At 52.4% G+C, this 27,863-nt stretch overlaps 2 protein-coding genes and 2 long non-coding RNA genes across 13 annotated transcripts; 2 read left to right on the forward strand and 2 right to left on the reverse strand.

Moving 5' to 3' along the window:
- Positions 1–27: 27 nt before the first annotated feature.
- Puf60 (poly-U binding splicing factor 60) lies at positions 28–12,383 on the reverse strand. 8 transcript variants are annotated; one of them, NM_001356629.1, is made up of 13 exons: positions 10,696–10,792; positions 9,216–9,335; positions 7,447–7,548; positions 5,583–5,678; positions 5,388–5,477; positions 4,453–4,503; positions 2,253–2,414; positions 2,079–2,171; positions 1,586–1,799; positions 1,312–1,502; positions 1,028–1,163; positions 595–830; positions 28–473 (listed from the first exon to the last, which is right to left on the reverse strand). In NM_001356629.1, exons 2-13 carry the CDS (start codon positions 9,216–9,218, stop codon positions 174–176), a joined length of 1,674 nt encoding a protein of 557 aa, NP_001343558.1. In that variant the 5' UTR covers positions 9,219–9,335; positions 10,696–10,792; the 3' UTR covers positions 28–173. The 8 variants fall into 8 exon arrangements, with proteins under 8 accessions (NP_001343558.1, NP_082640.2, NP_598452.2 ...); XM_030248718.1 differs by lacking the exon at positions 9,216–9,335 and adding an exon at positions 12,111–12,383 and having other exon boundaries at positions 34–473; positions 10,696–11,205; NM_028364.2 differs by lacking the exon at positions 9,216–9,335.
- On the forward strand, positions 12,372–15,436 carry Gm48952. Its single transcript, XR_003951572.1, has 2 exons — positions 12,372–12,485; positions 13,472–15,436. It is a non-coding gene; the product is annotated as a predicted gene, 48952 (long non-coding RNA).
- On the reverse strand, positions 15,361–21,536 carry Nrbp2 (nuclear receptor binding protein 2). Its single transcript, NM_001358359.1, has 18 exons — positions 21,217–21,536; positions 20,654–20,776; positions 20,484–20,585; positions 20,299–20,388; positions 20,092–20,132; positions 19,898–19,992; positions 19,748–19,771; positions 19,594–19,677; positions 19,456–19,511; positions 19,283–19,378; positions 18,711–18,843; positions 18,496–18,598; positions 18,356–18,406; positions 18,137–18,272; positions 17,367–17,420; positions 17,219–17,282; positions 17,077–17,132; positions 15,361–16,990 (listed from the first exon to the last, which is right to left on the reverse strand). Exons 1-18 carry the CDS (start codon positions 21,337–21,339, stop codon positions 16,922–16,924), a joined length of 1,500 nt encoding a protein of 499 aa, NP_001345288.1. The 5' UTR covers positions 21,340–21,536; the 3' UTR covers positions 15,361–16,921.
- Positions 20,551–27,516, forward strand: Gm41349. Of its 3 annotated transcripts, none has more exons than XR_003951571.1 (4): positions 20,551–20,902; positions 21,180–21,892; positions 25,275–25,678; positions 26,642–27,516. It is a non-coding gene; the product is annotated as a predicted gene, 41349 (long non-coding RNA). The 3 variants fall into 3 exon arrangements; XR_003951570.1 differs by having other exon boundaries at positions 20,772–20,902; positions 23,919–25,678; XR_003951569.1 differs by having other exon boundaries at positions 20,772–20,902; positions 21,180–25,678.
- Positions 27,517–27,863: the final 347 nt, after the last annotated feature.

The raw sequence follows: 27,863 nt of genomic DNA on the forward strand, positions 1-27,863 counted from the left end.
CACAGGACCAATTTCAGACACAGGGACTTCAGGGCCAGTGGTATCTGCATCTTTATGTACACTACAGGGTGGGTTGGGCAGAGTGCCTGGTCCCAGGGACACACCACGGTTAACACTTTACAAAACCCAAAGGAAGGAAGGGGCAAGTGCAAGTCCAGGAAATGAGGCCAAAGTCACGCGGAGAGGTCGCTGTTATCAAAACGCTCCTGGTCATACACTTCAGCCACCACCTTGCGACCACCAAACCAGCGCCCATTGAGGGCCTGGATGGCCTTGTGAGTCTCTGAGGCCATGGAGAATTCCACAAAAATCTTGACGATGATTTCTGCATCTTCCTCTTCGCCCTGTTTTTCTTGATAGATAATGACCCGGTTCACAGCACCAAATTTGCCACACTCCTCTGTCACCTCTCCCTCCAGGTCGTCATCGATGTCCTTGGGGTCCACCATGTTTCGGAGAACCATCACTGTAGACTGTAGGAAAGACAATTGACTGCTGTGACTGTGGGAAAGACACCTGAATGCTGCGACCTATCACCCACTACTTCACATTCATACCGCCGAGAGCGGGCCTGGCACGAGCCCACCTACTTACCTCCTGTTTTCTGAGTAGCTTTTGCATGACCATGTGGCGAGCACTGCTGCCCGAGATGCTCATGTGCTCCTGCTCACTCAACATCTCTGGCCGTTCTGACTCAGGAAACAGCTCCTCCTCTTCCTTCTCCTTCTTGGGCTCCAACAGACCCAACGTTGGCGGGCTGGCGAGAATGGGGTTCACTACTCCCACAGAGGGGATGGTGACCGGAATAGGAGGGCGGGCTGGTGTCACACCTGCAGCAAAACCAACCGAGTTTAATAGCCACACATACACTCTCCTGTTTGGGAAAGAGTAAAGAGATGGTTGGCGATAGCCAGCCTGTCCTGGATTCAAGGGATTACACCGAAGTAAGTATGGGTTGGGAAGCTGAAGACAGACCCTAGAGGAGAGGGGAAAGGAATGGAAGAGAACCTGATCAACTCAGACTCACCTGTGATGACTCCAGGGGCCTGGGCAGCCATGACAGCCTGGGGTAGGGCCCCTAAGGGCTGGGCCAGTGTCAGTGCTGGGGACACTAGTCCTGGTGTGGCTAAAGTACCCAGCACTGCTGCTCCAGCCACTGCTTCCTGCAACCAAAAGACAAGCAGAGTCAGTTTCTAGTCTGTTCTCACAGTCAGTTCTTTGTTCCCACCCAAACCATCTAAGAGCCAGTTCCCAAAGGCTGAGTGGGTCTGTCCACCCACTGTCCACACTCATCACTGCACCAGCTCTCACCTGAGCTGTAATCTTGGCCGTGGCTGCAGCTGCGGCCACAGCAGCAGCAGGCGGGAGACCTCCAGGCGTGGCAGGTGTTAGCAGGGGCATGGGGGGTGTGACGGCCTTGCCCACCCTCAAGTACTGGCCACCCAGATCAAAGAGGTTCATGGAGGACACAGCATCCTGGGACGACTGGGCCTTCTCATATTCTGCAGGGCAGGATGAGCAGTGAGAAAAGCCAGCCCCAGTAAGAGGCGGGCTCCCTCTTCTCCTTGGCCCTTCCCAAACTCACCGATAAAACCATAGCCCTTGTGCTTGCCAGTTGTGGGGTCCCGGGCCAGCGTACAAGACTTGATCTTGCCAAAGGCTTCAAATACACTCTTGATGTCATCATCAGACAGGTCTTGATGTACAGAGGCCACATATATTCGGTTGAAAGCCCTAGCTTCCTCAGCCAGCTGATCTATGATGGGTTGGGCTTGTCCAATGTTGCTGGGTCTTCCCACCTGAAGAAGGTCAAGAAGAAACATCAGCCTAGGCCTGTGGTGACTGCTTGTATGTATGTAACTTCACGGAACAATTATTCTAGGTCCAAGACCAAACTTTTTTTCTTTTTTTGGTTTTTCAAGACAGGGTTTCTCTGTCTAGCCCTGGCTGTCCTGGAACTCACTTGTAGACCAGGCTGGCCTCAAACTCAGAAATCCGCCTGCCTCTGCCTCCCAAGTGCTGAGATTAAAGGCGTGTGCCACCACTGCCCGGCTAAGACCAAACTTTCTTGTCCTTACCTTGATGTTCCTGCCCCCAAGCATCACAGAGTTCATCTGCTCCAAAGCGAGCTGCGCAGCTTCTGGGACCTCGTACTCCACGAAGGCAAAGCCCTGAATACAGGAAGGTGTTAGAAGGCAAGGAAAGCAGACAGAGGGCAAGCTAGAGCCCCAGGGTAGCTCTCATCTGCTTACCTTATGCTTCATGGTAACGGAGTCCCAGGACATATCAATGCTCTTGATGGGGCCAAAGGGAGCAAAGGCCTGGCGAATAGTGTCTTCTCCCAGCTCATAGTAGATGGAGCCCACATAGACCCGGCACATGATAGCCAGTGCCCGCTGCCGTTGAGCTGCCATCTGCAGCAGGACAGAAGGAGAGAGCCACTGGCTTGTCAGGAAAGTGGGAGACTCAGCAACCCTCTCCCATCCTGGCCCACCCGCCCAGCTCTGCCGTGGGAAGGACTCCCCACGCAGCAGTGAGGTGCAGGCTGGGCCCTTGCAGCCAGGGTTTAGGGGTCAGCAGGACCCCACCCCAAGGAAGGCCAGGCCCAACGGCAGGACATGGAAGTACCCAGCCCGCCCAGGTCCCAGACAGACTTTGGCAGCAGAGCTGACGGGTGGTCAGAAGGCAAGGCTGAATGACCTGTAATCCAGCCCACTTCTGTAGTCTGGAGGCCAGGTACCTGGGCTGGGCTGGGAGATCCTCCCACTAGTCCAGCCAAGTATTGGGACAGAAGAGGGAAGGAGGAGCTGTCCAAGCCAGACACACCTACTGGCATGGAGGCCAGAAGAGAGGGTGGCAGAAGACAGGGCAGCCACTGCCCAGAAGAGATCCCAGGGAAGGAATTTGGGAGCCCAGAAAGGGGCTCTCTGGAGAGAACAAGGAGCAAGTGCTCATGCAGGGAGACACAGGTGAGGACTCAGTGTGCTCTATACTTCCCCCATCCCAACACCTCCCACAAAAAAGAGCTGCTGGGAGCACATGACTGTAGCCACAAGAGCTGGCCCAGGGAAGAGCATCACAAGGCAGCAGAGAACCCAATGAAGAAGCCTCGGGGATCCTTAGGGCTGGGAAGCTGGCAGGACTAGCAGTGAGCTGGGCCACTGTAACGAGGGACCACCCATGCCCTGGGAAAGGTTCCTTCCAACACTTCATAGATATGCCAGGCAAGGGGTTCTAGAGCCAGAAATAATGGGCCGCAGGTATGGCCCCATGGGCCAGGGCCTTCCTCCTTAACACAAACAAGGGCTCCTCTCACCCTAACAAAGGTCCCAGTGGCAATTTACTTCTTCAGACATTAGAAGGCCTAGTACAGCCCAGTCTCCCTAAGAGAGGACTTAAAGGTCCACCAACACAACTCATCCAGGTGGGGCCTATCTTTCCTCACATTAGAAATTCCCTGAATTTGGGACCATTCCCTCAAACTTGCTGCTAACAAGCCTCAGGCTACTGTCCAGATGAAGGGCCCCAATGGTAGAGCTACCCCTTCTCTAAGGCCCACACAGACATGAAGCCACATCTGTCCTTCAGGTCACAGTTTGACAAGAGAGTGCCAAGTCTCCCTTTCATGGTGAGACTACCCAACTACAGGCCTCTCTGACCATATCTCCCAGGACTCTACAGAGGGTCAACAGCTTCTTTTCAGACATGCTTTCCAGAGTAAACAGAGTATGTCTCAAATGTGAAGGCAACTCATCCAGGGGTGGCCTCCAAGTGGACACCCCAGAGAAAGGGTCATGTCTTTCCCACAGGATCTCCCAGGATAGGGCCTGGCTACTTCAACTTGCCTCTGGGCAAGGAAGAGCCATCTCCTTCCCAGACGCCTCTGCTTAATGCAGCCATGGCCATGTGGCCTCTACCCCTCACTGAGAGCTAGGTCTATGACCCAAGTTATTATTTGCCCTTCCCTCTCTTGCTCACTCAGGCCCCCAGCCCCCAGCCCATCCATCCATCCTCCCTCCAGAGCATGATGGGGCCACAGTTAGGACCCCTCTCTTATCAAGGAGCTTGACCCCAACCCAAGAGCCTGGGCAGCCTGGAGACTGTCGGAGCTGGAGGCCCACAGGTACATCCCCCACATGGGGTGGCAAGGCACAGATGAGCCTGGCATTGGCAGCTACCCTCCCTGGCTGGCTGCCGCGGCTGCCCTCCGCAGTTACCTGGCCGGTTAGTTTTAAGGTGGGCCCTCAGAGCAGATGGAGGCCTCCCCAGGGGCGGTCCCGGGGTGAGTGCCCACACCACTGGCCCCACCATGCCTGGCGCTCTGCTGTGCTCGTCCAGAGCTGGCGGGCAGGGCCGGCCAGGGGAGCAAGGTCCCCAGCAGTGGGCTGCACTGCCCCCCTCTAGCCCTGACTAAGGACATGAGCCCCAGAAGAAGTGAGCATTTCTATTGACCGATTGCAAAGGTGAGAGAGGATCTCCAAAGCCCATTGTCACTGCTGCCATCTGAAAGACAGTAAAGACAGAGTTCAGTCTGTTGGAGCCGAGCAGTCTCCCGCTCTTGTCAACACCTCACGCAGACAGCAGCAAGGCGCGGAGTCCCCGCCCTGCCAGGGAGGCCCGCCTGCCTTCCCACACTGCTGGCCACTCTGGCTGGTCACTGGCACCTGCCCAGGGGGGCTTCAGAGCCCCAGGTGGCCCGCCCCACAGCCTTTGCAGCAGGACCGGCGAGGGCAGAAGGAAGGGAGGTAGGAGAGGGATGGACAGAGCACAGTGAACAGCCAGTATGAATGTCTGAGGGTTGGACCTGGGGGTGGGGAAGGCTCAAGGCCCAGGAACCTGTCAGCTTTACATAGGCTTCTTCCCATAGATATCACAGCCTCCAGCTTAGAGTAGGGCCCAGTGGAGCATACCCCTAGACTGCCCCTTCAATCAAGGGCCCCAGGGATAAAGGCCTGACCATGGGGGCAGGGAGGATCACAATCTATATGCTGCCATCTTGGCTATACACAGCCTGGGTGACAAGGGTGTGGTAAGACCCAGAGGCACTAATGGGAAGACCAAGAAGGAGAATTGGGCAGAGCTACAGAGAAGGAGTGGGAAGGGGGTGGAGAAGGGGCCTTATCAAGCAACCAGAGGAAAGGCCAGGCCAATCATGCCTCAGAGAGGACCCTGGTGGTCCAGAGAATGAATCTTGAGAGTCTGAGAGTGATAACACCTTCTGGGGGCAGTCGGCCACAGGCACAGGAGGAGGCAGAGAAGAGGAGGAGATGGTGGAGGTAGTGGGGAGGGGCAGTGGAGGCTTCCTGGCCCAGGCTGGGCAGAAGGGCCTCCAGCAGAGCCAGCCCCAAGACAGTGGCTGTGGTGTGCAGGAGGGTGGTAGGGCTCACCTGCAGGTTGGTGAGCTGCTGCTGCTGGTGCGCGATGGTCTGTTTCACCAGCACACTCTTGATGCTCTGCTCCATTGCATATTTCTTGGCCTGCAAGAGATGGCAGTGAGGAGCACTGGGGGGCCCAGCCTGCAGGGGGATGGCCTGCCTTTCCAACCCTGGTTAAGTAGCTGTGCCCAGGAGATGCACTCTCACCTTCTGGAGGGCCTCCTGCTGCTCGGGCGTCAGGGGAGGCAGCCCCAGCTTGGTGCCTGTGCTTTGTCCATTTTCCATCTTGATGGATTCTGTGCCCTGAAGTAGGAAACAGGGGAGTTGTTCAGCAGCAAACTCAACATTTCTCATGTGGTCCCAGAAACCCCATAAGCCATTTATCCCTAGACTCTAAAATTAAAGCAAAAGAGAAGCCCCAATACAAACTATCTCCTGCCTGGTTAGAATGCAGGCCTTCCCTTCAGACATTGCTATACCCACTCAGGCCTTCGTCAGACATGACTTGTGGATGGGACACATTAAACCAGGCAGGTGCCCTGTAGGACAACACAATGGCCTCTTCATGAACAGGAGAGCAGTCTGCCTGCCTCTGTTGACAATTTGATCCCAGAGTCTTGGAGAACAGCCAACCTTTATTGTCCTCCAGAGCCCAGAAAACAGAACCAGGACCAAAGACTCATTACTCATAGGCTACCAGGCACCCTAGCCTCTTAGTTTCCTCAACAGGCCTTGCCAGGGCCTCAGACCACCCCAGAACAAGTAAGGAGGCAAGGGACCTTCCCTCCAACAATGCCCATTTCAGGCCTGAAGACATTCTTCAAAACATACCTACTAGAGGGTGGGTGTTACTCCTCAGTTCATGAGCCCTATAAAGGGCTACAGCCTACTTCCATTAACCAAGCAGCACCCTAACCAAATTTATGCAGAACAGGCAGTGCTGGCCATCGGGGAGAGCTTGACACCTGAACACTACTAGAATTGTGCTGAAGTTCCTACCAAAGCCATTTCCAAGTTGTTTGCAGGAGAGGAACACAATCATGTAAACAGAGAAGGGATAATGTCAGAGCCAGCAGACCCTGGGAGGGATGGACAGAGCCAGCCTATGTAAATAGTCTTGCAAAATACCTCTGGTTACTCTTCTAGGCGTTAAGATACAACCTTTGAGACCAACAGCAGAAAAAAGAAGGCCCTCAGCATAGAAGTAACAGCCAAAGACTAAAACACAAAGAAGACAGGCCAGGTCTGACTGACTCAAACTCCAGGGACCCCATCATGGATGCCAGAATGCTGAGTTTCTGTTCAACGGTCAAAAGGTAAGACGCTTATAGGGGCCCTCTGGGGCAGTCTCAAGAAAGCCTTAAAGTCCCAAGACCCTACAGTCCTTCAAGAGCTGCCAAAGGATGGGACCAAGGGCTGCAGTCTGGCTCATACTAGATTTGTCCTCTGCCCTCTCAGCTGGCCCCAAGCCTATAAGACTGTGACACTAGAGTAGGCTGTCACCATGGAAATCAATGCCAGTTCTTCTCAGCCCCCTAGAAACTTTTCAATCTCTTCTTTGTCTTGGTGAACAAAAGGCCCTTCTCCCACCAACCAACAGCACACTGGCCGGCCAGTCAGGACAGAGCTTCAGCCCCCACAACTTCCCAAGATCCACTGATGCATACCAATATCTCTGTCTGCAACCCCCTACACACACACACACCAGTGCCTAGAGGGCCTAGCCAGAGGCCACCACAGTATCTTGTTGAAACCTTCTGGGACTCTTGTGGAGGTGGGAATAAAGAATCTATCGCCTAGCAACAACAGAGCCCAGCTTCACGCCCCAGAAGATTTACTCCCATGGGCCAGTAACTAGAGAACAAATCCATCCATGCCCACCCATAACTCCAGAGAAGCATGGCAGGGGGAGAGGGGGTGTCTAACACACATGTGCTTTTGACATGTCATTTTGCTGTTTTACTTACATGAAAACAAAGAGCTAAAATGGAAATCCCTATTTCTAGTTCTAGACACAGCACTGCCATTCGCAGGCAGGCAGGCGAGGGAAAATCATGTTTAAGGTTAATACCTGTGGAGGTTTCCATTTGTCTCCTGCTGCCACCACTGCCGCCGCCGCCGCTGCAGCCGCTGCTGCTGGCTCCGACCCTCCTCCTTGTTGGCCATTGACCTGCTGCAGGCAGGAAGGAAATATAAATAGTCATACACTCTATCACCCAGTCCCTCTCCTCTTTTGAAGGTTGCCTTCCCATCTAGAATAAGGGAAGCTGGGCAAGGGCTTAAGAAGGTTCACTGAGTATTTAGTCTCAGAATCACTCCCACCTTGTACTGCCCTTAGCCTGCCAGCACATACACAGCTTCCCAGGGTACCAACAGAAAGCAGAGCAGCAGCTGGGCCAGGCCCATGTAGACAGTCTCCCAGCAAGGGACAAGAAGAAAAGGACAGAAGCAAGCAGTTCTAGCCCAAGGCCAAAGAAAGCCGCCAGAGTCTGACAGACTGAGCCAGATTAGATGACCAGCTGGCTGTGTCCTCCCATCCTTCCCAAGGAAGCAGGAACATTTCTTCCATCACTTGGGCTAGGCCTCTTAGCTCAACATTTAGTCCAGTAATTCCATGAGCTCTGGGCAAACCCTGGCCTCCCTCACCCAGCAGATAGCGTGAAAAACTGTCCTAGGATGGCAGCTGAGAGTTTGGCTCTCACCATCAGAAGGGACAGAGTCCCTTGTCCCAAGGCAGCCCTCAGGAGATGGAGCTCTTAGCATCCTGTGGTGTGGTCCCTGCCACCGGCTAGACCCCAGGTAGAGGTAGGTAAATAGTGGGGTGATGTGATGGAGGCCCTAAAACCTACCCCAACTTCTCAGAAGACTGTAGTAACAGAAGACTGTGCTTACCCTACCATCAGCTAAATTACATGCTCCACAAGTATCAAAAGATGGTTGTGTCCATTCTTAGAAACAAAGCCAAATGCTGGCAATTTGGACAAAGTCTCTCAGGTCATCAGGCTACTGAAGGCGGAACTGGCAGCAGCATAACATAATGCTCTGTGAAGACCTTGTGATGGAACTGGGAACTATGGCTGACACAGCCTATACACAGAGCTCCTCCTGGTGCTACCAACCTGAGTGTGTACTACTGTCTTTGCTCCATTGTGACTCAGAAATGATATCCCAGAGAACACTAAAGTAGTGACTCCAGTGGTACAGGCATCCACTCAACAGAGGCTGCTTCTCAACACCCACTGTAAAAGCATGCCTCAGGCACCAGCCAGACACCAGTGAGAATGGTGACCCTGGGGCACACTCATAACTTCCTGCCTCTCCAAATGAGTCTCCCAGGGACAGGAATAGTGCTGAAAGCAGCACACAATGCAATGCATACGCACAATCCCAGAGAGCACTCACTTGTGGACAAACCACCCAATTTAGCCCATTTACCTCCGCAGAAAGTTCTCCCATACAGAGTCTAAAATTCTGTTCTAACCAGTCACTGGGAGAGCCTAGAGAAACTATCACTTGTTATCACAGCTGGTCACTAATGTGTACCTCAGCCATGGTGCATCCAGAGAGGGGGAGGTCCCTTGAGGGATTTATTTGCTGCTGAGTGTCTCAGGTACGCAAGCCAAGCTCTGCCCTTCACCAGCTCAGAATAAAGAGTTATTTCCATTACACAACATATTAAATACCCTGAGCAAATCACCTAAAATCTAGTCCTGAGGCTCTTCCTGTGCAGGGGCATGGCCTATTTCTCAGGCAGCAGCGAAGATTTATGGAATCAATTTCCATGAAGTCCCTTAAGTCTGCATATGGAAAGTAAGCCACAGGTTCTAGCAACATTAGTACCATTGAGAGCAGTGCCAGACCCCAAGAATAGGACTGGCTGAAGGACGCTGTCTTCCATCTGTTCAGGTCCCTTCACAGGGTGTAGTGCTACTTCCTGGGTAGCCAGGCTTGTACTGAGCACTGTGGATGCAGCAAAACAAGAGAAAGAGAGAGAGAGAGAGAGAGAGAGAGAGAGACAATTCTCGGGGGCCTTGTGGTCAAATGCTGGCAAAGACGGCTTCAGTGGTGAGACTTACTGCTCGAGACCATCTCAATAATGACACTATCTGTCTAGCATCGCGCTAACCTTTCAGTCTGCATGAACAACAGGGGCTACCCAGAAATGAGGCATCCACTCTCCTCCAGTGCTGTTTAAAGTATTTTATACTCTGCCCTCACCCTTTCTTCTATCATCTGACAGCCACCTAAGGGCAGTCATCAACTCCTCAACTCTCTGGTTGTCTTTCCGAAAAGACCATTTACACCAATAGCGTCAAGCAGCGGAAGCAGGAATTTTTTTTTTTTTCTTTTGAAGTTAGCCCTGATGTGAGCAAGACATACTAGATCCACCCCTCACAAGCTGGAGCAAGTGCCCCTCTCCCATTATGAAGGTGCAGTTCCCAGCTAAGGCTGAGGAATGGCAGCCTGTGTGTACTCTACTCGACCCTACCCTACGGCTGGCCTCCAGGCACCTAGGGCTTAAGTGGTCTCAGCCCTTGCTTCATCCCCTCTGAGTGAGGGTGGCGGCTAACAAAAGTCTGGATTGCAGTGGGGTTAGGTCCAAGAGATAAATAGTCCCTGAAGGAACTCCTGGTGGTAGCCATTCAAGGAACATTCCCGACTGACTAGGGCAGAACCAAGTTCAGCCCTTGGAGCGTCCAGCCCAAGACAAGGGGGTTAGCAAAGTCTTATGATGCCCACCCGGACCAGTGACCGAGGCAGGCACCGGCTGTCGGGTTCCCCACAGAGGCAGTGACAGAATGGCTGTTTGAAAGGTGTGGAGGGGAATGGGGGTTGGGAGAGATGCTCTTCCCCTCCTGCGTGTTAACGGAACGGGAAACCCTCGTCTCTGCACCATGGCGCAGAGCAAATGCTAACGGGTCCGCCCCTTCCGCGTCCCCAACACGGGGCGTAGCCGCGCGGGTCTGGAGCAGGCACCAGGACACCCTAATGCCACCGGACGCCTAGACAGTTGTCGCCCAGTCTCGGCAGACAGGACCGCCCCGCGGGGATCCAGCAGGGCAGCTCCGCGGCCGGCCCACCCCGCCCAGCTGCCGGAAACTGGAGTCCTCGAGCCGGAAGCTGCAGTCGAGCCCCAGCCGTGGCCGCAGCCGCGCGCTCCCGCTCCGCCTCCGCCCCGCGTGCCGGGGACCACGGTAAAGTCCGTACGAGGTCCGGGTCGGGCCGCTGCGCACCCAGGGTCCCCTCCGCACCCTGTCCCAGCCGACGACTCACTCCTCCGAGCTGAGGGCCGCCCCCTGGCCGCGAGGGACTCACTTACGAGAGCTATAGTCGCCGTCGCCATCTTGCGTCCGTCGCGGCCGCCGCGCGCGCCACAAGCATCAGCTCCCTCCGCAGTCTCGCGCGATCTGGGCGTCGGACGCGGAAATCTCGCGACGTACGGCATAGCTACGAGAGCGGAGACCGAAACGCATTTCCGGGGCGGAGCAGGCCGTTAATGTACCGGAGGAGGACGGGGCGGGCCGGGGTTTTGGAGTGGCGACCCGGAGAGCCCTCCCCTGGTCGGGGGGGGGGGGGGTCGACATTTTTGAGTCAGTTCCGTCTGCCTCTTTTCCTACCACCCTATTTTAGTTGAGTCCACTCGCTGAAAGCTCGTAGACTGCGGAGACAGAAGACAAAAAGACTGATGCATCGTCCTTTGCATTGTCCATCTAAAGTCAGGAATCCTCATTCATTTTGAAATATGGTCTCTTTCCTAGTGAGAAAATAGCCGTTGACACGAAGATGGCCCCCAAAAGATGGCTCCCCAGCCTGTCCTGTGGTTATTGTCCTGTGGGCATAAATGTGTACGTTAGTCCCCAAGTCCTGAGCTATGTGTAAATATGTAGTTCATCTGGGCTTTGTGGCCGTAAGGCTGCCTGCAAGGCACCAACCACATCTGTAAGCTCAGGCACCTTCAAACTCCACCGGATAGCCATTCTCGTTTTCCACCCCTCGGGTTTTCAGACTTTAATATAGAGATCTTTAGCAAAACATGGCAGAATATTTTCCTCCCCCTCGGTACCCCCTTTAAACAGGAAAAAGCTCTACTGAAAGCAAACCTAAGTGGGCAGAGAAGTGGAATGCTGGGGAGCCAGGGGAGGGCCTTAGCAGGCTGGTGTGTGATGCTTGTGTCTTGAATTCTCCGAAAATGTGCAGATAGTTTAAAAAAAAAAAAAAAAAAAGTAGGTGCCTCCAGACTTCTATCCCTAATACAGGTTACTAGTCGTTCTGGCTCTGCCAACAGTGCCTGGAGATTAGCTCCTCCTGGGAACGAAGCGCTGAGACCCAGCTTAGCATCTCACTCTTAAGCAAAAGTGGCCAGCCAGAATCACCAAGCAGAAGAGCATGAAAAGAAACCAAGACAACAAAGGAAATGGAAGATACCTAAAGATGTTGCATCCCCCAAACAAGAAAATAAAGATCATGAACTTAGATTTCCCCATTTAAAAAAGAGAAAAATTAAAACGGCCAGGTGTTGGTGGTGCACTCCTTTAATCCCAGCACTTGGGAGGCAGAGGCAGATTTCTGAGTTCGAGGCCAGCCTGGTCTACATAGTTCAGGACAGCCAGGGCTACACAGAGAAACTCTTGTCTGGAAAAACACCCCCCCCCCAAAAAAAAACAAAACAAAATCTGCAAATGAGCGATTCGATAAGTTGAAAAATAAAGTTGAGCTATGTGTGGTGGCATATACCTGTGATCCCAGCACTCCAGAGGCAGGGGCAAGGAGAAGCTCTGTGAATTGGAAGCCAACCTGGTCTACCTTTCCAAGTAGTTCCAAGCAACTGCCAAGACTACATAGAGAGATCCTGTCTCAAAACACAAAACAGAAAACCCATAAAGTTGAAAGTTTCAAGAAAACAAGCGATAATCACATTGGCCAATATTCTTCAAGAATTAGAATTAGATGGGCCCACTAGAGACTCTGAAAATACACACACACACACACACACACACACACACACACACACAGGATGTTGAGTGGGCTGGGTCTCACCACCACCACCAGGGGGAACCCCAGGCACCACCCTCTGATAGTGATGGACCTTGCTTTTCAGAAAAATCTTTGGTAAGCTGATAAAAACTCTGAAATGTTGAATCTGTCTTCTCTAGAACTAGCCAGAGATCAGACTGCATGATGACAGTATTTGGCTGCTTTAGGTATCTTGTGAGTCAAAAGTGAAGAGTCAATGGTTTTTAACAAGCACTGCTTCTGAGTGCCTGTTCCAAGCATGGGCAAGGTGGATCTCTGTGAGTTGGAGGCCCTGCTGGTCTACCTTTCCACTGAGTTCCAAGCAAATTCCAAGATAGTCATGACTATATAGGGAGATCCTGTCTCAGAAAAAAAAAAAAAAAAAAAAAAAAAAAAAGATCAGGTTGGCCTTAAACTTTCAGATCCACCTGTCTCTGCCTCCAGTGTGATTCTATGTACCCCTGCCAGCAGCTGATGGAACAGATGCGGAGACCCACAGCCAAACGGAGCCTAAAATTGGAGATTTGTAACCACAGAATCAGCTAAGCTGGCCTCACAGGGCCTATGCTAGCTCCTCTGCATAAATATTATGGTTGTTAGCTTGGTGTTTTATGGGACTCCTAACCATGGGAATGGGGGTGTCTCTGACTCTTTTGCCCGCTCTTGGGACCCCTTTTCACCTCCTGGGTTGCCTCATCCAGCCCTGATATGAGGGTTTGTCACATCTTGTTATGCTGTGTTGGGCTGAGATCCCTGGGCGGCCTGCTCTTATCTAAAGGAAAACAGGAGAGTGGGTGTGATGGGGGAGGGGGAGCTGGGAGGGGTGGAAGAGGAAACTGTGATTGAAAGCAAAACAAAATTAAATTAAAAAAAGAAAAGAAAAAAGTCTTCACTCTGCCCTTGAGCCCTCTCAGAGCAGCTAGCTCCTGCCCGTGCTTACCCATAACCACCTGGTAAACAAATGTAAAACAATAGAAAATACAAATTCAACATCTCAATAATTTATCTAGGAGACAGGAGAGAAATCAATGAACAATTCAAGAAAATGTCATCTTTTTCTTTTTTTTTTTTTTTTACTGTAGCAGGTCACTGATAATTTCCAAAACACTAGGCAAAGAAAGAATGAGGAGAAACAGAAGAGCTCTTACACAAAAGGTCAGAATTCCGAAGCATGGCAATTCCTGGAACTAGAAGAATGTAACATGACACCCTTAAGTCCTGAGGAGAGAATGCTTTCAGCTAAACAAACTTCTCACAGTTTCACACGTCTAAGATTCGAATAAGGATAAACAGGCAAAGATTCCATAATTTCTCATCCATTCTTCTCTGGGAAGCTTCAAGTGGGGGTAAGTGAAGAGGAATGCATGGGTCCCGGAGAGGAGAGAGAGGCATGCGGACAGATCCTGGTGCAGGGCAGCCCACACTGAGGACTGAACCACAACACAGGAAGAGGCAGCAGGCTCACTCAGTGGAGATCCAGCAAGAGAAGGGTAGTCAGTTGGGCTTGGTCCTAAATATTGAGAGGAGCCCACAGATGAATTAATGGCAAACAGAAAGTAAGGAGCAGAGCTGGGGAGTGGCTCAGCAGTTAAGGGGGACTTGCCACCAAGCCTGATAATCTGAGTTCAACCCCTTGAGCCCAAATGGTGGGAAGAAAAAAAAAAAAACTAACTCCTACAGGTACAGGTTGCTGTATGACCTCCTTGTAAGCTATGGCACACACCACAACCACCACCACACACACACACACACACACACACACACACACACACACCCCATTTAAAAGAACTAAAAAGGAAAATTATTAACTTCAGAGAAAACAAAAAATTGTGCAATACGGAAAATATAGTGTAGGACACGTTGTCCTCTGCTAAAACCTACGCTGATGGAACTGTAATACTCATCACCGATGCCCATCAAAGTGGGGTGATGCTGGGGCAGAGAGTGGGCAGGTGATTAGCCCTACAGACTGCCATGTGGGGGCACCATGGAAAAACCAGTAAACAGGACTAAAAGCGCGCTTGTGGGGGCACGGTGGCACATGCCTTTAATTCCAGCATCATGTGAAAGTGAAGCAAGCCTGGTCTATGTAGTGAGTTTCTGGCTGTGATGACTATTCCTGGTTGTCAGCTTGGAATGAACTCCAATCCAGAAAAGGAGGGTACACCTGTGATCCAGATCTTGAGGCTGGAAAATACAGGCTTCCGACTGGACCCTGACATGCAAGTTGAGGCATAGTGACCATGGAAAGCTTAGGTCCAGGTAAGGTAGCCTTTAATCCTAGGAGACTGAGACAAGCAGATCTCTGAGTTCAAGGCCAGCCTGGGACAAAGTAAGGCCAGCACATCTGTTAGAGCCTACTTTTTCAGGACTCCAGTTTATACCAAAGACTAGCTGAAACTAGTAGCCTTCTTGTGGGTCTGAGCAACTACTAGATTTTTGGATTTCCCATTCACAGCTGACCATTGTTGGGTTAGTTGGGGCTACAGGCTATAACTCATTACAATAAATTCCCTTACTGTATAGAGACATTCAGTAAGTTCTGTGACTCTAGAGAACCCTGACTAATACATAGGCTGAGGCTAAGAGATTTGAATTTTTGTAAAATCAGGGTAGATTGCATTTGCTATTCACTATTGACCCTGCCTGGCAAGCCAACTTTTAAAACAGTATGTTTGCTGTAAGGCATGATGGTTCACACCTATAATCACAGCACCAGCCTGCTATGGATACTGAATTCTAGGCAAGCAGAACTGAATAGCAAAACTGTATCTCGAAAGATAAGCTGAACAGCCAGATGGTGACGCATGGCTTTAATCCCAGCACTTGGGAGGCAGAGGCAGGCAGATGTCTGCGTTTGAGGTCAGCCTTGTTTCCAAAGTGAGTTCCAGGACAGCCAGGGCTACACAGAGGCAGAAAAGAAAAAAATAAAAAAAAAATAAAAAAAAAACAAACCAAAAAAGTACATCACTGATGTTTTCAAATTCAGTTTAATTACCTGTACAGTCTGTTGTGGATTTTAAAAATAAACTATGTCAGACCATGCATAATCAGAGTTCATTTAATTTATTAGATGTCCCATGACAAATCTGTTTTATTTTAGGTCTTGGTTTCGGTTAAGATGGCATGGTAGGTACCACAGTAACAACACCCACCGCCCACGGCTGTTCTCCAAGCACCAAAGCCCAGGATGACAGCAGAAGGAACTGCGCAGGTGTGGTTCATCTATAGACCCTGAGAAGGGGATCATCCTCGGTTATCCTGGTGGGTCCAACCTACTCACAAAAGGCCCCAACTCTTCCCAGCAGTGGCAAGCCAGTCAGCTAGCCCAGGACAAAGATTCAACTTGACGCTGCTGGTCTTGAGGGGGGAGAAAGAAGAACTAAGAAAAGTTGGTGGCCTCTAGAAGCTGAGAGGGGTTCTTAGTTGGCAGCTGTTGAGAAAATAGGGATTTCTGCCTTACCATTGCAGGGAAGTGAGTTCTGCCAATAGCTTGAAGGAGCAGGAGGTAAGTCCCAGCTTCCAGAAAGGAACTTAGCCTGGGTATTAATCTAGTGAGAGCCTGGATCACACTTGATGTACAGAACTCTCTCTCTCTCTGTGTGTGTGTGTGTGTGTGTGTGTGTGTGTCGTCTCAAACCACTGGGTTTATGATATCTGTTAACAGCAGCAATGTGGAACTATTCCTAATACAATAGTGAGCTTTCCTGGTTTCATACACAAAGTGTTTAAAAAGGACCGTGACTGCATTACATTTATATATGCATTTAAAAAACGTTTAAGACCTGGTTTGAAGTTGGGAGAGAGGCAGTTCAAGAACCAAGGAAACCAGGGTGGCTCTGAGGGGAAGCGTTCATCAGGACTTTGAAACCAGTAAGAAAGAGACAAGTTGGGCTGGGGAGAAAGAGGGAGCCAGGAACCCACATCCTCAACTCAAACACACAACTTCCCCAGGGAGGGAATGTGGAGGATGCCTGACCCCTGAGCCCCTAGGCCAGAGGGATGATGAATAGAAAGATCCTTCCCAAGGGCTTTGGGGAGGACACAGGTCCTGGTCTCAAGAGTGTGGAAGATCAGAAAGAGGGCTCAAGGCAGGTCTGCAAGGGATCAGGACTGGTCTGAGCAGGACCAAGGAATTCCCTGGCCATGGGTTCAACTCCAAGCTATCTAGTCTACAGTTCTCCAATCAGGTCAGGTCTGGTCTGCCTGATGCCCAGCACTGTGACACCTGAGTTCAGGCTCCTTCCCTAGGTTTCTATGCCACCTGAAGGCATGGCTGTTGTCTAGTACCAGATGGAGCGGTTCCCCTAACTGACCTGTATCCACTCTCGTCCAGGCTCAGGGCTCCATCACCACCCCAGGGTCCCACACTGCTGCAGAAAGCTGGGGGGTGGGGGTGTCTTCACTAGCAGGGCCTGTGTTCAGTTCCAGGGAACACAGGCAGAAGGCAGCTTTGAGCAGTGTGGGGGCTCTTTGCCAAGTGGACAACCCTGAGCCCCTGTATCTCTGCTGGGCCGTCAGGACTGGGAAGGTCACGCTTGCGTCCCTCGGTACTTGAGAAAAGTGGTCTCCAGAAAGGCTGCTAGCTTTGTCCTGTCATCCTGCAGTGGATGAGTAGGGAAGCATGGTAGTACCGGGCAGCTCGGCAGACCCTGCACCTTTCCACACCCAAAGCGCACCCGCCCACCTCGTGCAGGAAGCCATAATGCACTAGTTCAGCAGCGAGGTCCTGGGCACTGTCCGCTGAAGAGAGAACACAGGACAAATGAGTCATGGCACTAGCCAGTGCCTGAGCCTCAGCCCACCACCTGACCCCACTACCAGCCTACTTGGGAGCAGATCATAGGTCAGCTGCCGATGTAGCCGGTCCTCAAGCACCAAGAGCAGAGTAAGCTGCAGACGGAAGGGCGTGGTCAGAGCGGCGCCAGAGTTGATTGGTCCCCATCTTCCCTAGTCTCAACCAGGCCCCTTGCTCACGTGCCACCGAGCCTTGTCCTCGCTTCTTTCCAGGTTGCACTGCATCTGGACCACCTGTGGGCAGGGAAGGTGTATTAGCCACAGAGCACGGCTTTACAGAGGAGCCCAGAAGGAGCAGCAGAGACCCAAAGATGGTAAATGGTCTCCAAGGGAAGTCGGAAAAGCACGTCTTACTGCACCAGCCCTGAGTATTAGGGAAGCTTCCAAGACAGCCTTCGGTTTGGGTCCTGAATGATGAATACAATGCCAGAGAGGGGATGGGGGAGGCAGAGAGACAGAAACAGAAAGAGAACCGTGGAAAGCAAAGAAACGCTGTGCCCCGCAGGGTGTGACTGTACAGAAAACCAAGGTGCCACCAGGAGGAGGACAGGAGGCTGGGGCTTAGGCTGATTTCCACTAGTTCTCTGGGCAGGCCATGTAGACTACTGGCAATTGAATTTAGGGTGTATTGAGGAACGAAGGAAGCTATGAGAAGGGAGACCGGAGCAATGGCTCTGGATCCAGACGGGGAACAGACGTAGCCAAAGCCTCTGGAAGAGAGCATGCAACCGGATGGGGGAAGGACTGTAAAAGCAAGAAGCCTCTGGGGAAATGATTGTGTCGGTCCGGTTCCAGCTTCCACAAAGGGGTCAGCTTGGATTTGGTCTCTGGCAGCCTGGGGGAGAACGGGGATGGGGAGAGGCGGGTCCCCAGAGAAAGGCATCCATTTCCATTCCCTGATTGTGGTCAACTCCTAGAGACAGCACAGTACAGCAGGAGGTGGGACTCACCTTCCTGGTCTCCGAGTCAAAGGGTTCTGGCGTTGGAGTTTTGGCCTTTTGGGCTTCCTCTGGGGGTGGGGCCAACACACGGGGAAGCCCCAAGGGCCGAGCAGCCGCAAAGTTCATCAGTGGATAGATCCCGTTCCTGGGGATAGACAAGGGGGTGGGTAGCTAGGTGGGGGCTCAGGCCTGATAGTGCTTTTTCTTCAGTCTCATGCCAGCTCTCACCTGACATCCTCTAGGAATTTGTCCAGCTCCAAGAAGGAGACCTCTGAGTACCTAGAATGGTGTGGAAGGTACATGAGAGATGTCAGGGCAAAGCCTAGCCAAGCAGCTAGGAAGGGAGGCTCCGTTTGGCCACTACTCACCGCCACTGCATTGGGGGTCCATGGGGCTGCGGCATCTCAGCCAAAACTGCATGGAGGTCCATGGCCTTGGTCTTTTCCTCTACCACATTCTCAGGCATGAGGTCTGTGAACGACACAAGTGCTCATGGGGATGGACCCAACCTAAGGGTCCTGCAAAGACCCTTCCACTACCTGACCCCAGGATCCTGACCCACCCCGGCCCTTCTGCCCCTCACACTGGTGCTGGATGAAGCAGTGAGCTGCCAGCAGCTTCAGCGAGTGCACCTCAAAGAGCACTCGGTGGAAGAGGAGGTTGTGGGCTGAGGGTCGGCGGGCAGGGTCCCGGGCCAGGCAGGAGAGGATGAATTCCTAGGTTGTAAACAAGAAAGACAGGTGATAGCTGGAAAAGTCCTCGCTCTAGAGGAGGTCCTTCAAGACTCTAGACCCCACCGGTCCAATCACCACATCCTCCCACCTCAGGGATGCTGAAAGAGCCTTCCTGTATGAATGAGCAGAGAAGTCATCCCATTAGCAGCTCAAGATCTGATTCTGGACACTTGAGGACAGGCAAGCCTTGGGCTCCAAACACGTATGCCTACTTCCATTCACCCTTGTGGAGTCTGTGAGCTTCTGGAAGAGTCTTCCTTTCAGGTGGGCCTTAGTCCTCCTGCTACACTCTCAGATGTACTGACCAGGCTGCCCCTCTCAGATTTACCGACCAGGCTGCCCCTCTGGCCTGCCTAGAGCACTTCAAGGGTAAGCTGAAGCACCTGCAGCCAGCCCCAGAGGGGCAAGGTAAGCTGCTCACCCGCATGTTGGGGTCACTCAGTGAGTGCCTGGCTCGAGCGATGGCCTCTTCTGTGACTCTGGTATCCCCGTTGGCTTGGATCTCGAGTACAGCCATCTGGGTGCAGGGACAAATTGGAATTGGTGGGATGGCGTAGACCCTGGAGCAGGGGCTATGAGGAGAGTGGACAGTACCTCCAGTGCACACATCCCGAAGGAGAAGATGTCCACAGCAGTCCCATCATTGACTTCTGAAATGGGAGAAGCAAGACAGCGTTGGTCAGTTCTGATGTGCTAGCCCGTCAGATGCCTGAGAGCAGCTCAGGGACTCACCGCCATACTCTGGTGGGAAAAAGTGCAGGTTTCGGAGTTCTTCCCGTTCAGCTCGAATAGGGCTCCGGAGATCATCAGGAAGTGCTGAGGAAAAGGGTGGAGCTAAACAGACAAGTTTCTCCATGGTCCCCACACCCCCAGAGACCCCACACACCATTGGAGAAGATGCGGTACCACACTGCAACAGCCAACGCAGAGAGAAAGACAGGATGTCAGTTGGGCGGGGAGACTGGGCAGTCTCTGTCCAGGGCTCCCGCAGGTTCCCCACCCCTGCCCCCTGCCCCCTGCCCCGCCTCGCCAGCACCGGAGCCGATCTTGATGAGGCCATTGTGCTGAATGAAGATGGTGTCGCTCGTCAGGTTCCCGTGGATGATGGGGGGACTGCAGGCGTGCAAAAAACTGCAAGCATAGAGGATGAGAGGCAGGAAGAACCGGGTCAGAGAGCAGCGGAAAGGTGCAGAGCAGGGGGCAAGCGCGTGGGCAAGGCCAGGCTCTCACCTGAGTGCAGACAGGATCTGCGTACACCAGCGCTTCCAGGCCTGGCAGCGGACGCACGACTCCGTCGGGTGGGCACCAAAAGGCTGCTGAGCCTGCGGAGCCCGCCCGCTACCCCACTCCTGAACCGAGGTTTTTCGGAGTCCCCCGCCCCACTACTGTCCCTAAGTTCTGCTGGACTCCCTCCAGTCCCCAGCCCACTCCCCATACCCGGGCGTTCATGGCCTTGTGGTTCTTCTTGGTCTTTTTGAGGAACTGCTTGAGGCTGCCAGACGACACGTATTCTGTGATGAAGATGACCTGCGGGCAGGCGGGCTCCGCCGTTGCGGGTGGGTCTCCATGCTGCCCCACCCAGCCTGTGGCTTCACTCCGCCCTTCACCCGCCCCTAGCTCACCCTCGCGCGGGCCTCAGAGGCGTCCAGCCAATACTTGTGCAGCTTGACGATGTTGGGATGGTCCACCAGCGCCAGCTGCTCAAACATGGTCTGGATCTTCTCCTGGGGAAAGAGGATGGTTGTGGGGCCAATCAACGGTATGGGGCAAAGCGGGTATAGACAGGCCTCACCTCATGGGCCGCAAAGGCCTTCCTATCCCCGAAGTGAAGTTCGTTCCACACCACTTCTACACCCTCCTCCGTGTCCATGGCCAGAAAGGTGCTCTGGATCCCGGGCATGTTCCCTTGGTTCACCTAGGTGGGAAGAATGTGTGTCCTGATACGAATAGACCCAGGGTGTGGACGTGGTCTCCGCCACAACCTTCCCCCAGCCGTGAATGTGCTGCTAGCCTTGCCCAGCTCAGTGGGAGGGCTGAGGAGGTAAGGCTGGGAATCAAGAACCCAGGGGGAGAAGGGTGGTGTCCAGGGGCTGGGCCAGAAGGTACGCAGGTTTTAGAGGTTGGGGAGATCCCCAGAGCGGTAGTAGGGATCCAAGAGGCACGTGGAGGTGGTCCCAGTATGACACCGGTGTTCAAGGAATGGGGGTTTCTCACCAGGGCTTGGGGCCAAAGGGATCCGAGGGCCTCCAGAGGCCAGGGCGTCCGGGGAGACCCTCATACTGGCTCGGCCCCACGGATCCCATGGCTTCTATCCTTAGGCTACGGGACGGCGGCGTCACCCGCACCCGTGCCCACCTGCTCCCGCCGCTTCTGCCAGCGGCCACACGGGCTCTCCTCCAGGATGTCGCTCTCGTCCTCGCTCTCGTCCTCCCGCTCGCGCTCCCGGCCTCTCCTCGGCGCCGGCTCCGGGGCCGCCATGGCTCGGCGAGCCCAGGCCGCCGCCCTCCGCGCAAGCCCTCGCCCCGCTCCCGCCCGCCCTGGCCCAGCGCCCAGCAGCCCAACCTGGAGCCCAGCGGAGCGGCCGCCGCGAGCCCTCCTCGGCTCCGGGAATTGGGAGGCGCGGGCTCGCAGCGGACCCGAGGGAGGAGCCGCCCCGCCCCTCCGGAGCCGCCTCTGCAGGCCGGTGCTGGACTGTAGCTCGATCCAGGGCGGCAGAACCCCGCCCCAGGCACGCCTCGTCCTCCCAGACCACTCCTGCTTCCCCCAAAGCTCCGCCTCAAAGAGACGCGCCCCTCAAAGGCACCACCCATTCCTGCGGAGGCCTCTCCAAGGTTTCCCAGGCAGCTGTGGTTCTCCCAGCAGACTGTGCCTGGCCTCTTCGGGAACCACTTTTGCCCAACTCTTGAAGCCAGTTCTTCCAGCACCGCATCCCGATCCTGCTCCCATGACAAGTGTCCTGAACTCGGCCCGATGTAGAGAGTCTGAATGGGGCATCAAGGGTCAAGGGCATCTGGGGGCAGGCACTTCAGTGGTAAGAAACCATATGGTCTCAGAAATGGGACCAGTTCCCTCCTCAGGTAGCCAAGGAACGCATCACTAAAGATGCACCGCAGCAGAGACTGATGGGATACTCTTTAAATCCTGACTGCCTGTCTCTTCCTGGACCAGAATTCCGTGCAAACCCACTTTTCATAATGGCGAGTTTCTCTTTTCTCCCCAAATGTGACGCTCTCCGTTCCACTATGGGCTCCCTTGAAGCAATGGAACCACGAAGAGGGAGCATTTCTCACTTGTCACATCCAGCAGACTCCCCCACCCCCCGAAAACCTCTATCCACCCCTCAACTGCCCTCAGTCCTACCTCTGCCCTTCTACCCACCGGCACCTCCCCTTTCTATATAGAGACCCTGGCTGTCCTCTGATTTAAACATCATCTGACCCCTGACCAGCTCTGCCCCCCACTCTGCTCCTGACTTCTGTCATAGCCCGCTCAGAATGCTGCAGCTTGCTGTGGACTTCTACCTATCCTGAGAAGGGTTAGCTAGTTTAGCAGATCAGGAGGGGTTAACCCTCTACTGGCCCTAGAAGTCAGAACAGGGCCAATGCTTGGAAGACAATTCCCATGTCCTTGGATCTACCTATTTGTGTCTGTTTAACTAGGACCCTAGCCACACTGGAGAGTCTGCACTAAGAACACAAATGATGAAGAGCCTTGTACCACAGTGTTAGCAGAGCCTCTTGGGGGGGGGGCAGGCACTACAGATAGAACCCGTTTTTTAAAAATGTGACATTGAGGGCTCGTTGGTTAAGAGTACTTCTGCTCTTGCAGAAGACCCAAGTTCAATTCCCAGCACTCACACAAGTTCACAATTACCTGTTACTCCACTTCCAGGGGATCTGCTGCCCTCTTCTGGTCTTGATGGGTACCAAACGCACATACATGTAGGCACTCATTATCACATACACATAAAATAAACCTTAAAAACAATGCACAACACCAAGGCTAGTGGCACGCACAGATCACAGCTGGCAGTAGCACATGCTGTCTAAGAACTGTAGGGGACAGGGTAACTGGATGCTCACACAGACGTCCCCTAGGTTCCATTCCACAAGACGTTTGCTACAGCTGGTTTCTCTAAGCAGCCTTTGTGGAGGTCAAACCTGCCCTCCTGACTGTTTGCTGCACTTGACAGGCCCATCCATCCCTCTTTGTGCTGACTGTGACTTATACATAGAATGCATCTTCTGTCACCCGTTGAGGCCACGTCCTTCAGGTGTTGACTCAGGTGTCATCTCTCCGACAAGACATCCCTAGGCTCCATGCTTGCACACCCTGTCTCCTCCCTAGCCTCACGAGACTTTCCCATGACATTTGGCGCTGGACCTGCCTGTGTTGGTCTGTTTCATCTGTCCATGATGGAATGTGGATCTATAAGGGCAGGGTGTCTGCTCTTGGTGCCAAGGGTAATGTTCATCACATGCCACGCCCTCATCAATGGTGTGATGGATGCGTGGGAGAAGGATGCATGAAGGCTTAGTAGGTGGTCCAAAGAGTCTCCCGAGGCAGCTGCATAGGAACCAAACCTCAATTCATTTTCTTCCCTATAGCCAGTCCCATGTCAAACAGGTATGTGCACTCTAACCCCTAGTACCTGGGAAATGGCCTTATTTTGAGACAAACTCTTGTTGGATCTAGAGAGGACTCTGGAATCCAACATTGGGCATGGAGTCTGAGGCTGAGGTGTGTTCTTGGTCACTTTCCTCAGCTACTGCTCCAGACCCAGTTGCCCTCCTGTCTCCGCCTCTACTCCTGTCCATCTTCCCATCCTGCCAGATGCTTACTATTAATGTCCTCTGGGCACACCCCGTCTCAATGGTCATCTGCTCCCTTGACATCTTGTCTTGTGCTTTAGCACTCAATTCCTTTCTCCTACCTCTTGTAGCTCTCCCAGGGATCCTTGGGTGTCCCTTCTGGGTCTCTCCGAGGCTGTCCCTGCTGAAGGGTAGGCAGCCGATGTCTGGTTTCTGAATTCCTGACCATTTCTTTCCCTCTGGCAGGTGGCTTTCCAGGCTTAGACAGATGTTCCCTGAGGCCAGATATTCCAGGGAGGAAGAGAGAAGGCCCCTCGCCTCATGGGCAGCACCCGGCATTGTGTTTTTTCGAAACTTGCCTCAAAGACCAGAGGAAAGCGGTAGTGAGAGGCTGGCCCCTTTGGGATGGGCACAAGGCCGTGGCTTCTGTTCTCGTTCCAAGGAAACCAATATTGATCTTCCAAGCTCCTTTGGGGAGCTCACCCCATGTGGCAGGAAACTACTGCTTCCCGACAACAGTCAATGAGGGCCAAACAGCCTCTCTGTAACTTAAGTTTGGAAGCGGTTCCTAGGGAGTGTGTGTGTTTGGAAGCGACCAACGGAGGGGGAAAAGAAAAAAATCAGCTGTTTCAAGAGATTTCAGGAGAATTGACATCTATTTAATCATTACTCACTACTAGGAAATAGAAGCAGCAGTGCTAAATGGAAGTGATGGGTCCTGCAGCCAAGCGCTCCTTGGGTACCAGGCCCCTCCTCAAGTGATGGAACTCCATCATACCCACCAAACGGCCTCCGAGGATGACTTGAGGATTGCGTTTTTATTCATTTCAACAATGTGCCCAAAAGATCAATTTGCACTTGGTCAATACAACAGAACAGACAAATACATGTGTGCTGTGTGGCGGGCACTGCTCTCCGTGGATGAGCTTTGAGCTCTTTGTGGGTTATCAGTAGTCACAGCATTCAGAATGCAGGAGACTCAACAACCATTCAGCTGCCTTCGGAGGAGAAGGAGGAGGGGGGAGGAGGAGACTAATGTGGACATACAAGTTATTTCTCTTGTTGAGAAGTCTTACTGGATGCCACAGGAAGGCTTATTCGCTTTTCAATATTGGCTAAAAAAAATAGATGGAAGTCTAAAACAACAATGAACTTGTGATACAATGTAACATTTCCCTTCTCTTTAAGAGAGCAATTATTACCAGGCAGTTATTGATGGGTGGTGGTGGCCCCCCATATCTTTTATCCCAGCACTGGGGAGGCAGAGGAAGGCAGATGTCTGCGAGTTTAAGGCCAGCCTGGTCTACAGAGCAAGTTCCAGGATAGCCAGGGTTACACAGAGAAATGCTTTCTTGGAAAAAACAAAAACAAAAGCAGAGGGGGTTATTTGAGCTATCCTAACAGATACCACAGGAGGCATGGTAAGTTAAAAAGCAGGAATTAATTTTCTCATAGAAGTCCAGGATCCCAGAGTCAGGATCTCTCCTGAAGCTCTCCCCTTGACATGTGAACAGGTTCTCCTCTCAACATCCTTGAACAATACCGGTCTGTATGTGACTGTCTTAACTCCTTTCTTCCTTTGTTTCTTTTCTTTCTTCCTAGATTTACCTTATTGTATGTGCAGTGCTTTGGCTGCGCATGTTGTATGTGCTGCGTTCATGAAGTGCCCATTGAGGCCAGAAGCAAGTCGGCAGTTACAGGCAGTTGTGACCCTCCATGATGGTTCTGAGAATGGAACCTGAGTCCTCTGGAAGAGCAGAAAGTGCTTTGAGCTGTTGTGGTGGCTTGAATATGCTTGGCCCAGGAAAGGAGATGTGGCCTTATTGGAGGAAGTGTGTCACTGGGGGGTGGGCAATGAGACCCTTCTCCCAGCTACCACATGGAAGCCAGTCTTCTCTTAGTGGCCTTCAGATGAAGGTGTAGAACTCTCAGTTCCTCCTGCACCATGCCTGCCTGGATGTTACCATGCTCCTGCCTTGATGATAATGGACTGAACCTCTGAACCTGTAAGCCAGCCCCAATTAAATGTTGTCCTTTATAAGAGTTGCCTTGGTTATGGTGTCTGCTCATAGCAGACAACTGTTAAGCCATCTCTCCAGACCCTGACATCCTCTTCCTTAAGTATGTTAGTACTGGGCATGATGGTGCACACCTGTGATCCCTGAATTGAGGATGCTGAGACAGGAGGATTGGGAACTTGAGGGTATCCTGAACCATACATAGCAAGTTCTATACTGCGTCAGTGACCTCCGTGTATCTTAATTTCCACCAAATAATCCTGTCTCCAAATAGTGACATTTTGTTTGTTTGTTTTTTGAGACAGGGTTTCTCTGTGTAGCCCTGGCTGTACTGGAACTCAGTCTGTAGACCAGGCTGTCCTCAAACTCAGAAATCTGCCTGCCTCTACCTCCCAAGTACTGAGATTAAAGGCGTGCCCACTGCCCAGCATATTTGAATTTTTTAAGAATAATTTTCAGGGGCTGGTGAGATGGTTTAGCAGTTAAGAGCACTGACTGCTTTCTGAAGGTCCTGAGTTCAAATCCCAGCAACCACAAGGTTCGCAACCACCTGTAATGAGATCTGACACCCTCTTCTGGTATGTCTGAAGACAGCTGCAGTGTATTATATATAATAATAAATAAATCTTTGGGGCAGAGTGAGCAGGGCTGACCAGAGAGAGCAAGGATGACCATAGGGACCTGTCTGTTGTTAAACCTGTTTAACTGTGCTTACTGTAGTTTTCAGTCTGAGAGTGTCTCTTAGTAAAATGCCCCAGTTTCCTGGTGACATTTCCTGTGCCTGTTGCCTGCTCCATGGTTTCTGGGAGTTTTCTTTCCTGCAGCCATCGCTCTTGGTGTGCCCTGGTCTCTGATTATGCGATGGGCACTACATTATCTGTCTTGAAATGGGAATCTCAACGTATTGTTCGTGTTGCTCGTGAATGGCTCAGAGGGATCCTCTCATTTTAGACTCCCAACCTCTGTGACTGGGAAGACAAGAAGAAAGCAAATGGTACCATCGGGCCTTGATGGCGCTGCTTTGAAATTTGACTTAGAGGAGTGAATTGAGGGTGCCACAGAGCACAGCTTCTTCCAGAGAAATCTGATTGTGACTTTGAATGTCATTGGTCTGGAGCCTTGTTACCTGAATTCCAGACCTTATTTTCTGAAGACCAGCCAGTGGGCGTGTATGTCTGAGAGTGGAGTTGGCACACCTATCTGTACTTCCTGGATCCTGAGATTATTAGTGTGAGCTGCCACATCCAGTCTTCAGGACCTTCAAAACAGATGTCTGAGGGGTCTGCACTTTTTGCATCTTTGCTGATCCCAAGGCAATCCTGTATCGAAGAAGGCCCAGCTCCTTCTGTGTCTACAACAGTTAAATGTGCCAATGTGCCAGATCCCTGGGCAACGCAGGAATTAGGTGCTTTCTGCCCATCCAGCGTCTCAGGCCTGGTGTGGGAGGGAAGTCACCCATGTGTTTTGCTGTGAAGTCACATGTGTTCCCACTGTGGGCTCCCACCCCAGCCTCCACACAAGAAAACCTGCAGGGGCTCGCTCAGCTGGGTAACATACACCTCTCTCACTCTTGTTGCCCCCACTCTGCTCTGCGTTGGGTGGCTCCCTGCCCTTTTGGGTTTGTCAAGCAACTCCTCCTGAGCCTGGCTAGTCAAGGACACCAGGCAAACTGAGTGAGGGAAAGAGGTCAAGCACTGGAGTGCCCTGCCACAATCTGTCCTTCATGTCACCAGGAAAAAGGAACGACTCGTATGTTGGCAGCTGGACAAGAAGTCATGTCTGACCTGTAGGAAATAAAGCAGCCAGAACCTGGTTAATACCTGGCATTCAGCCTTTAGTGTTTTCTGTGAGGTCTCCCCGCCCCCTAGCCCCAACACCCCCTGCTGTGTGTGTGTGTGTGAGAGAGAGAGAGAGAGAGAGAGAGAGAGAGAGAGACAGACAGACAGACAGACAGACAGAAAGACAGACAGAGAGACACAGAGAGAGAAATGTTTTGTTGTTGTTTTGAGGCTTGTTCAAGGCCATGTTATCCTCAAACTCATGGTCCCCCTGCCTCAACCTCTGGGTGCCAAGATTATAGGTACAGGCTTCTATGCCCAGTATAAAGTCAGTTTTGAACACAAGCTATTAACTAATTTGTGTGCCTTTGGATTGTTTCTATAGCAACCTTAAT

This window comes from Mus musculus, chromosome 15 (assembly GCF_000001635.26).
Source record: "Mus musculus strain C57BL/6J chromosome 15, GRCm38.p6 C57BL/6J".
Taxonomy (NCBI): domain Eukaryota; kingdom Metazoa; phylum Chordata; class Mammalia; order Rodentia; family Muridae; genus Mus; species Mus musculus.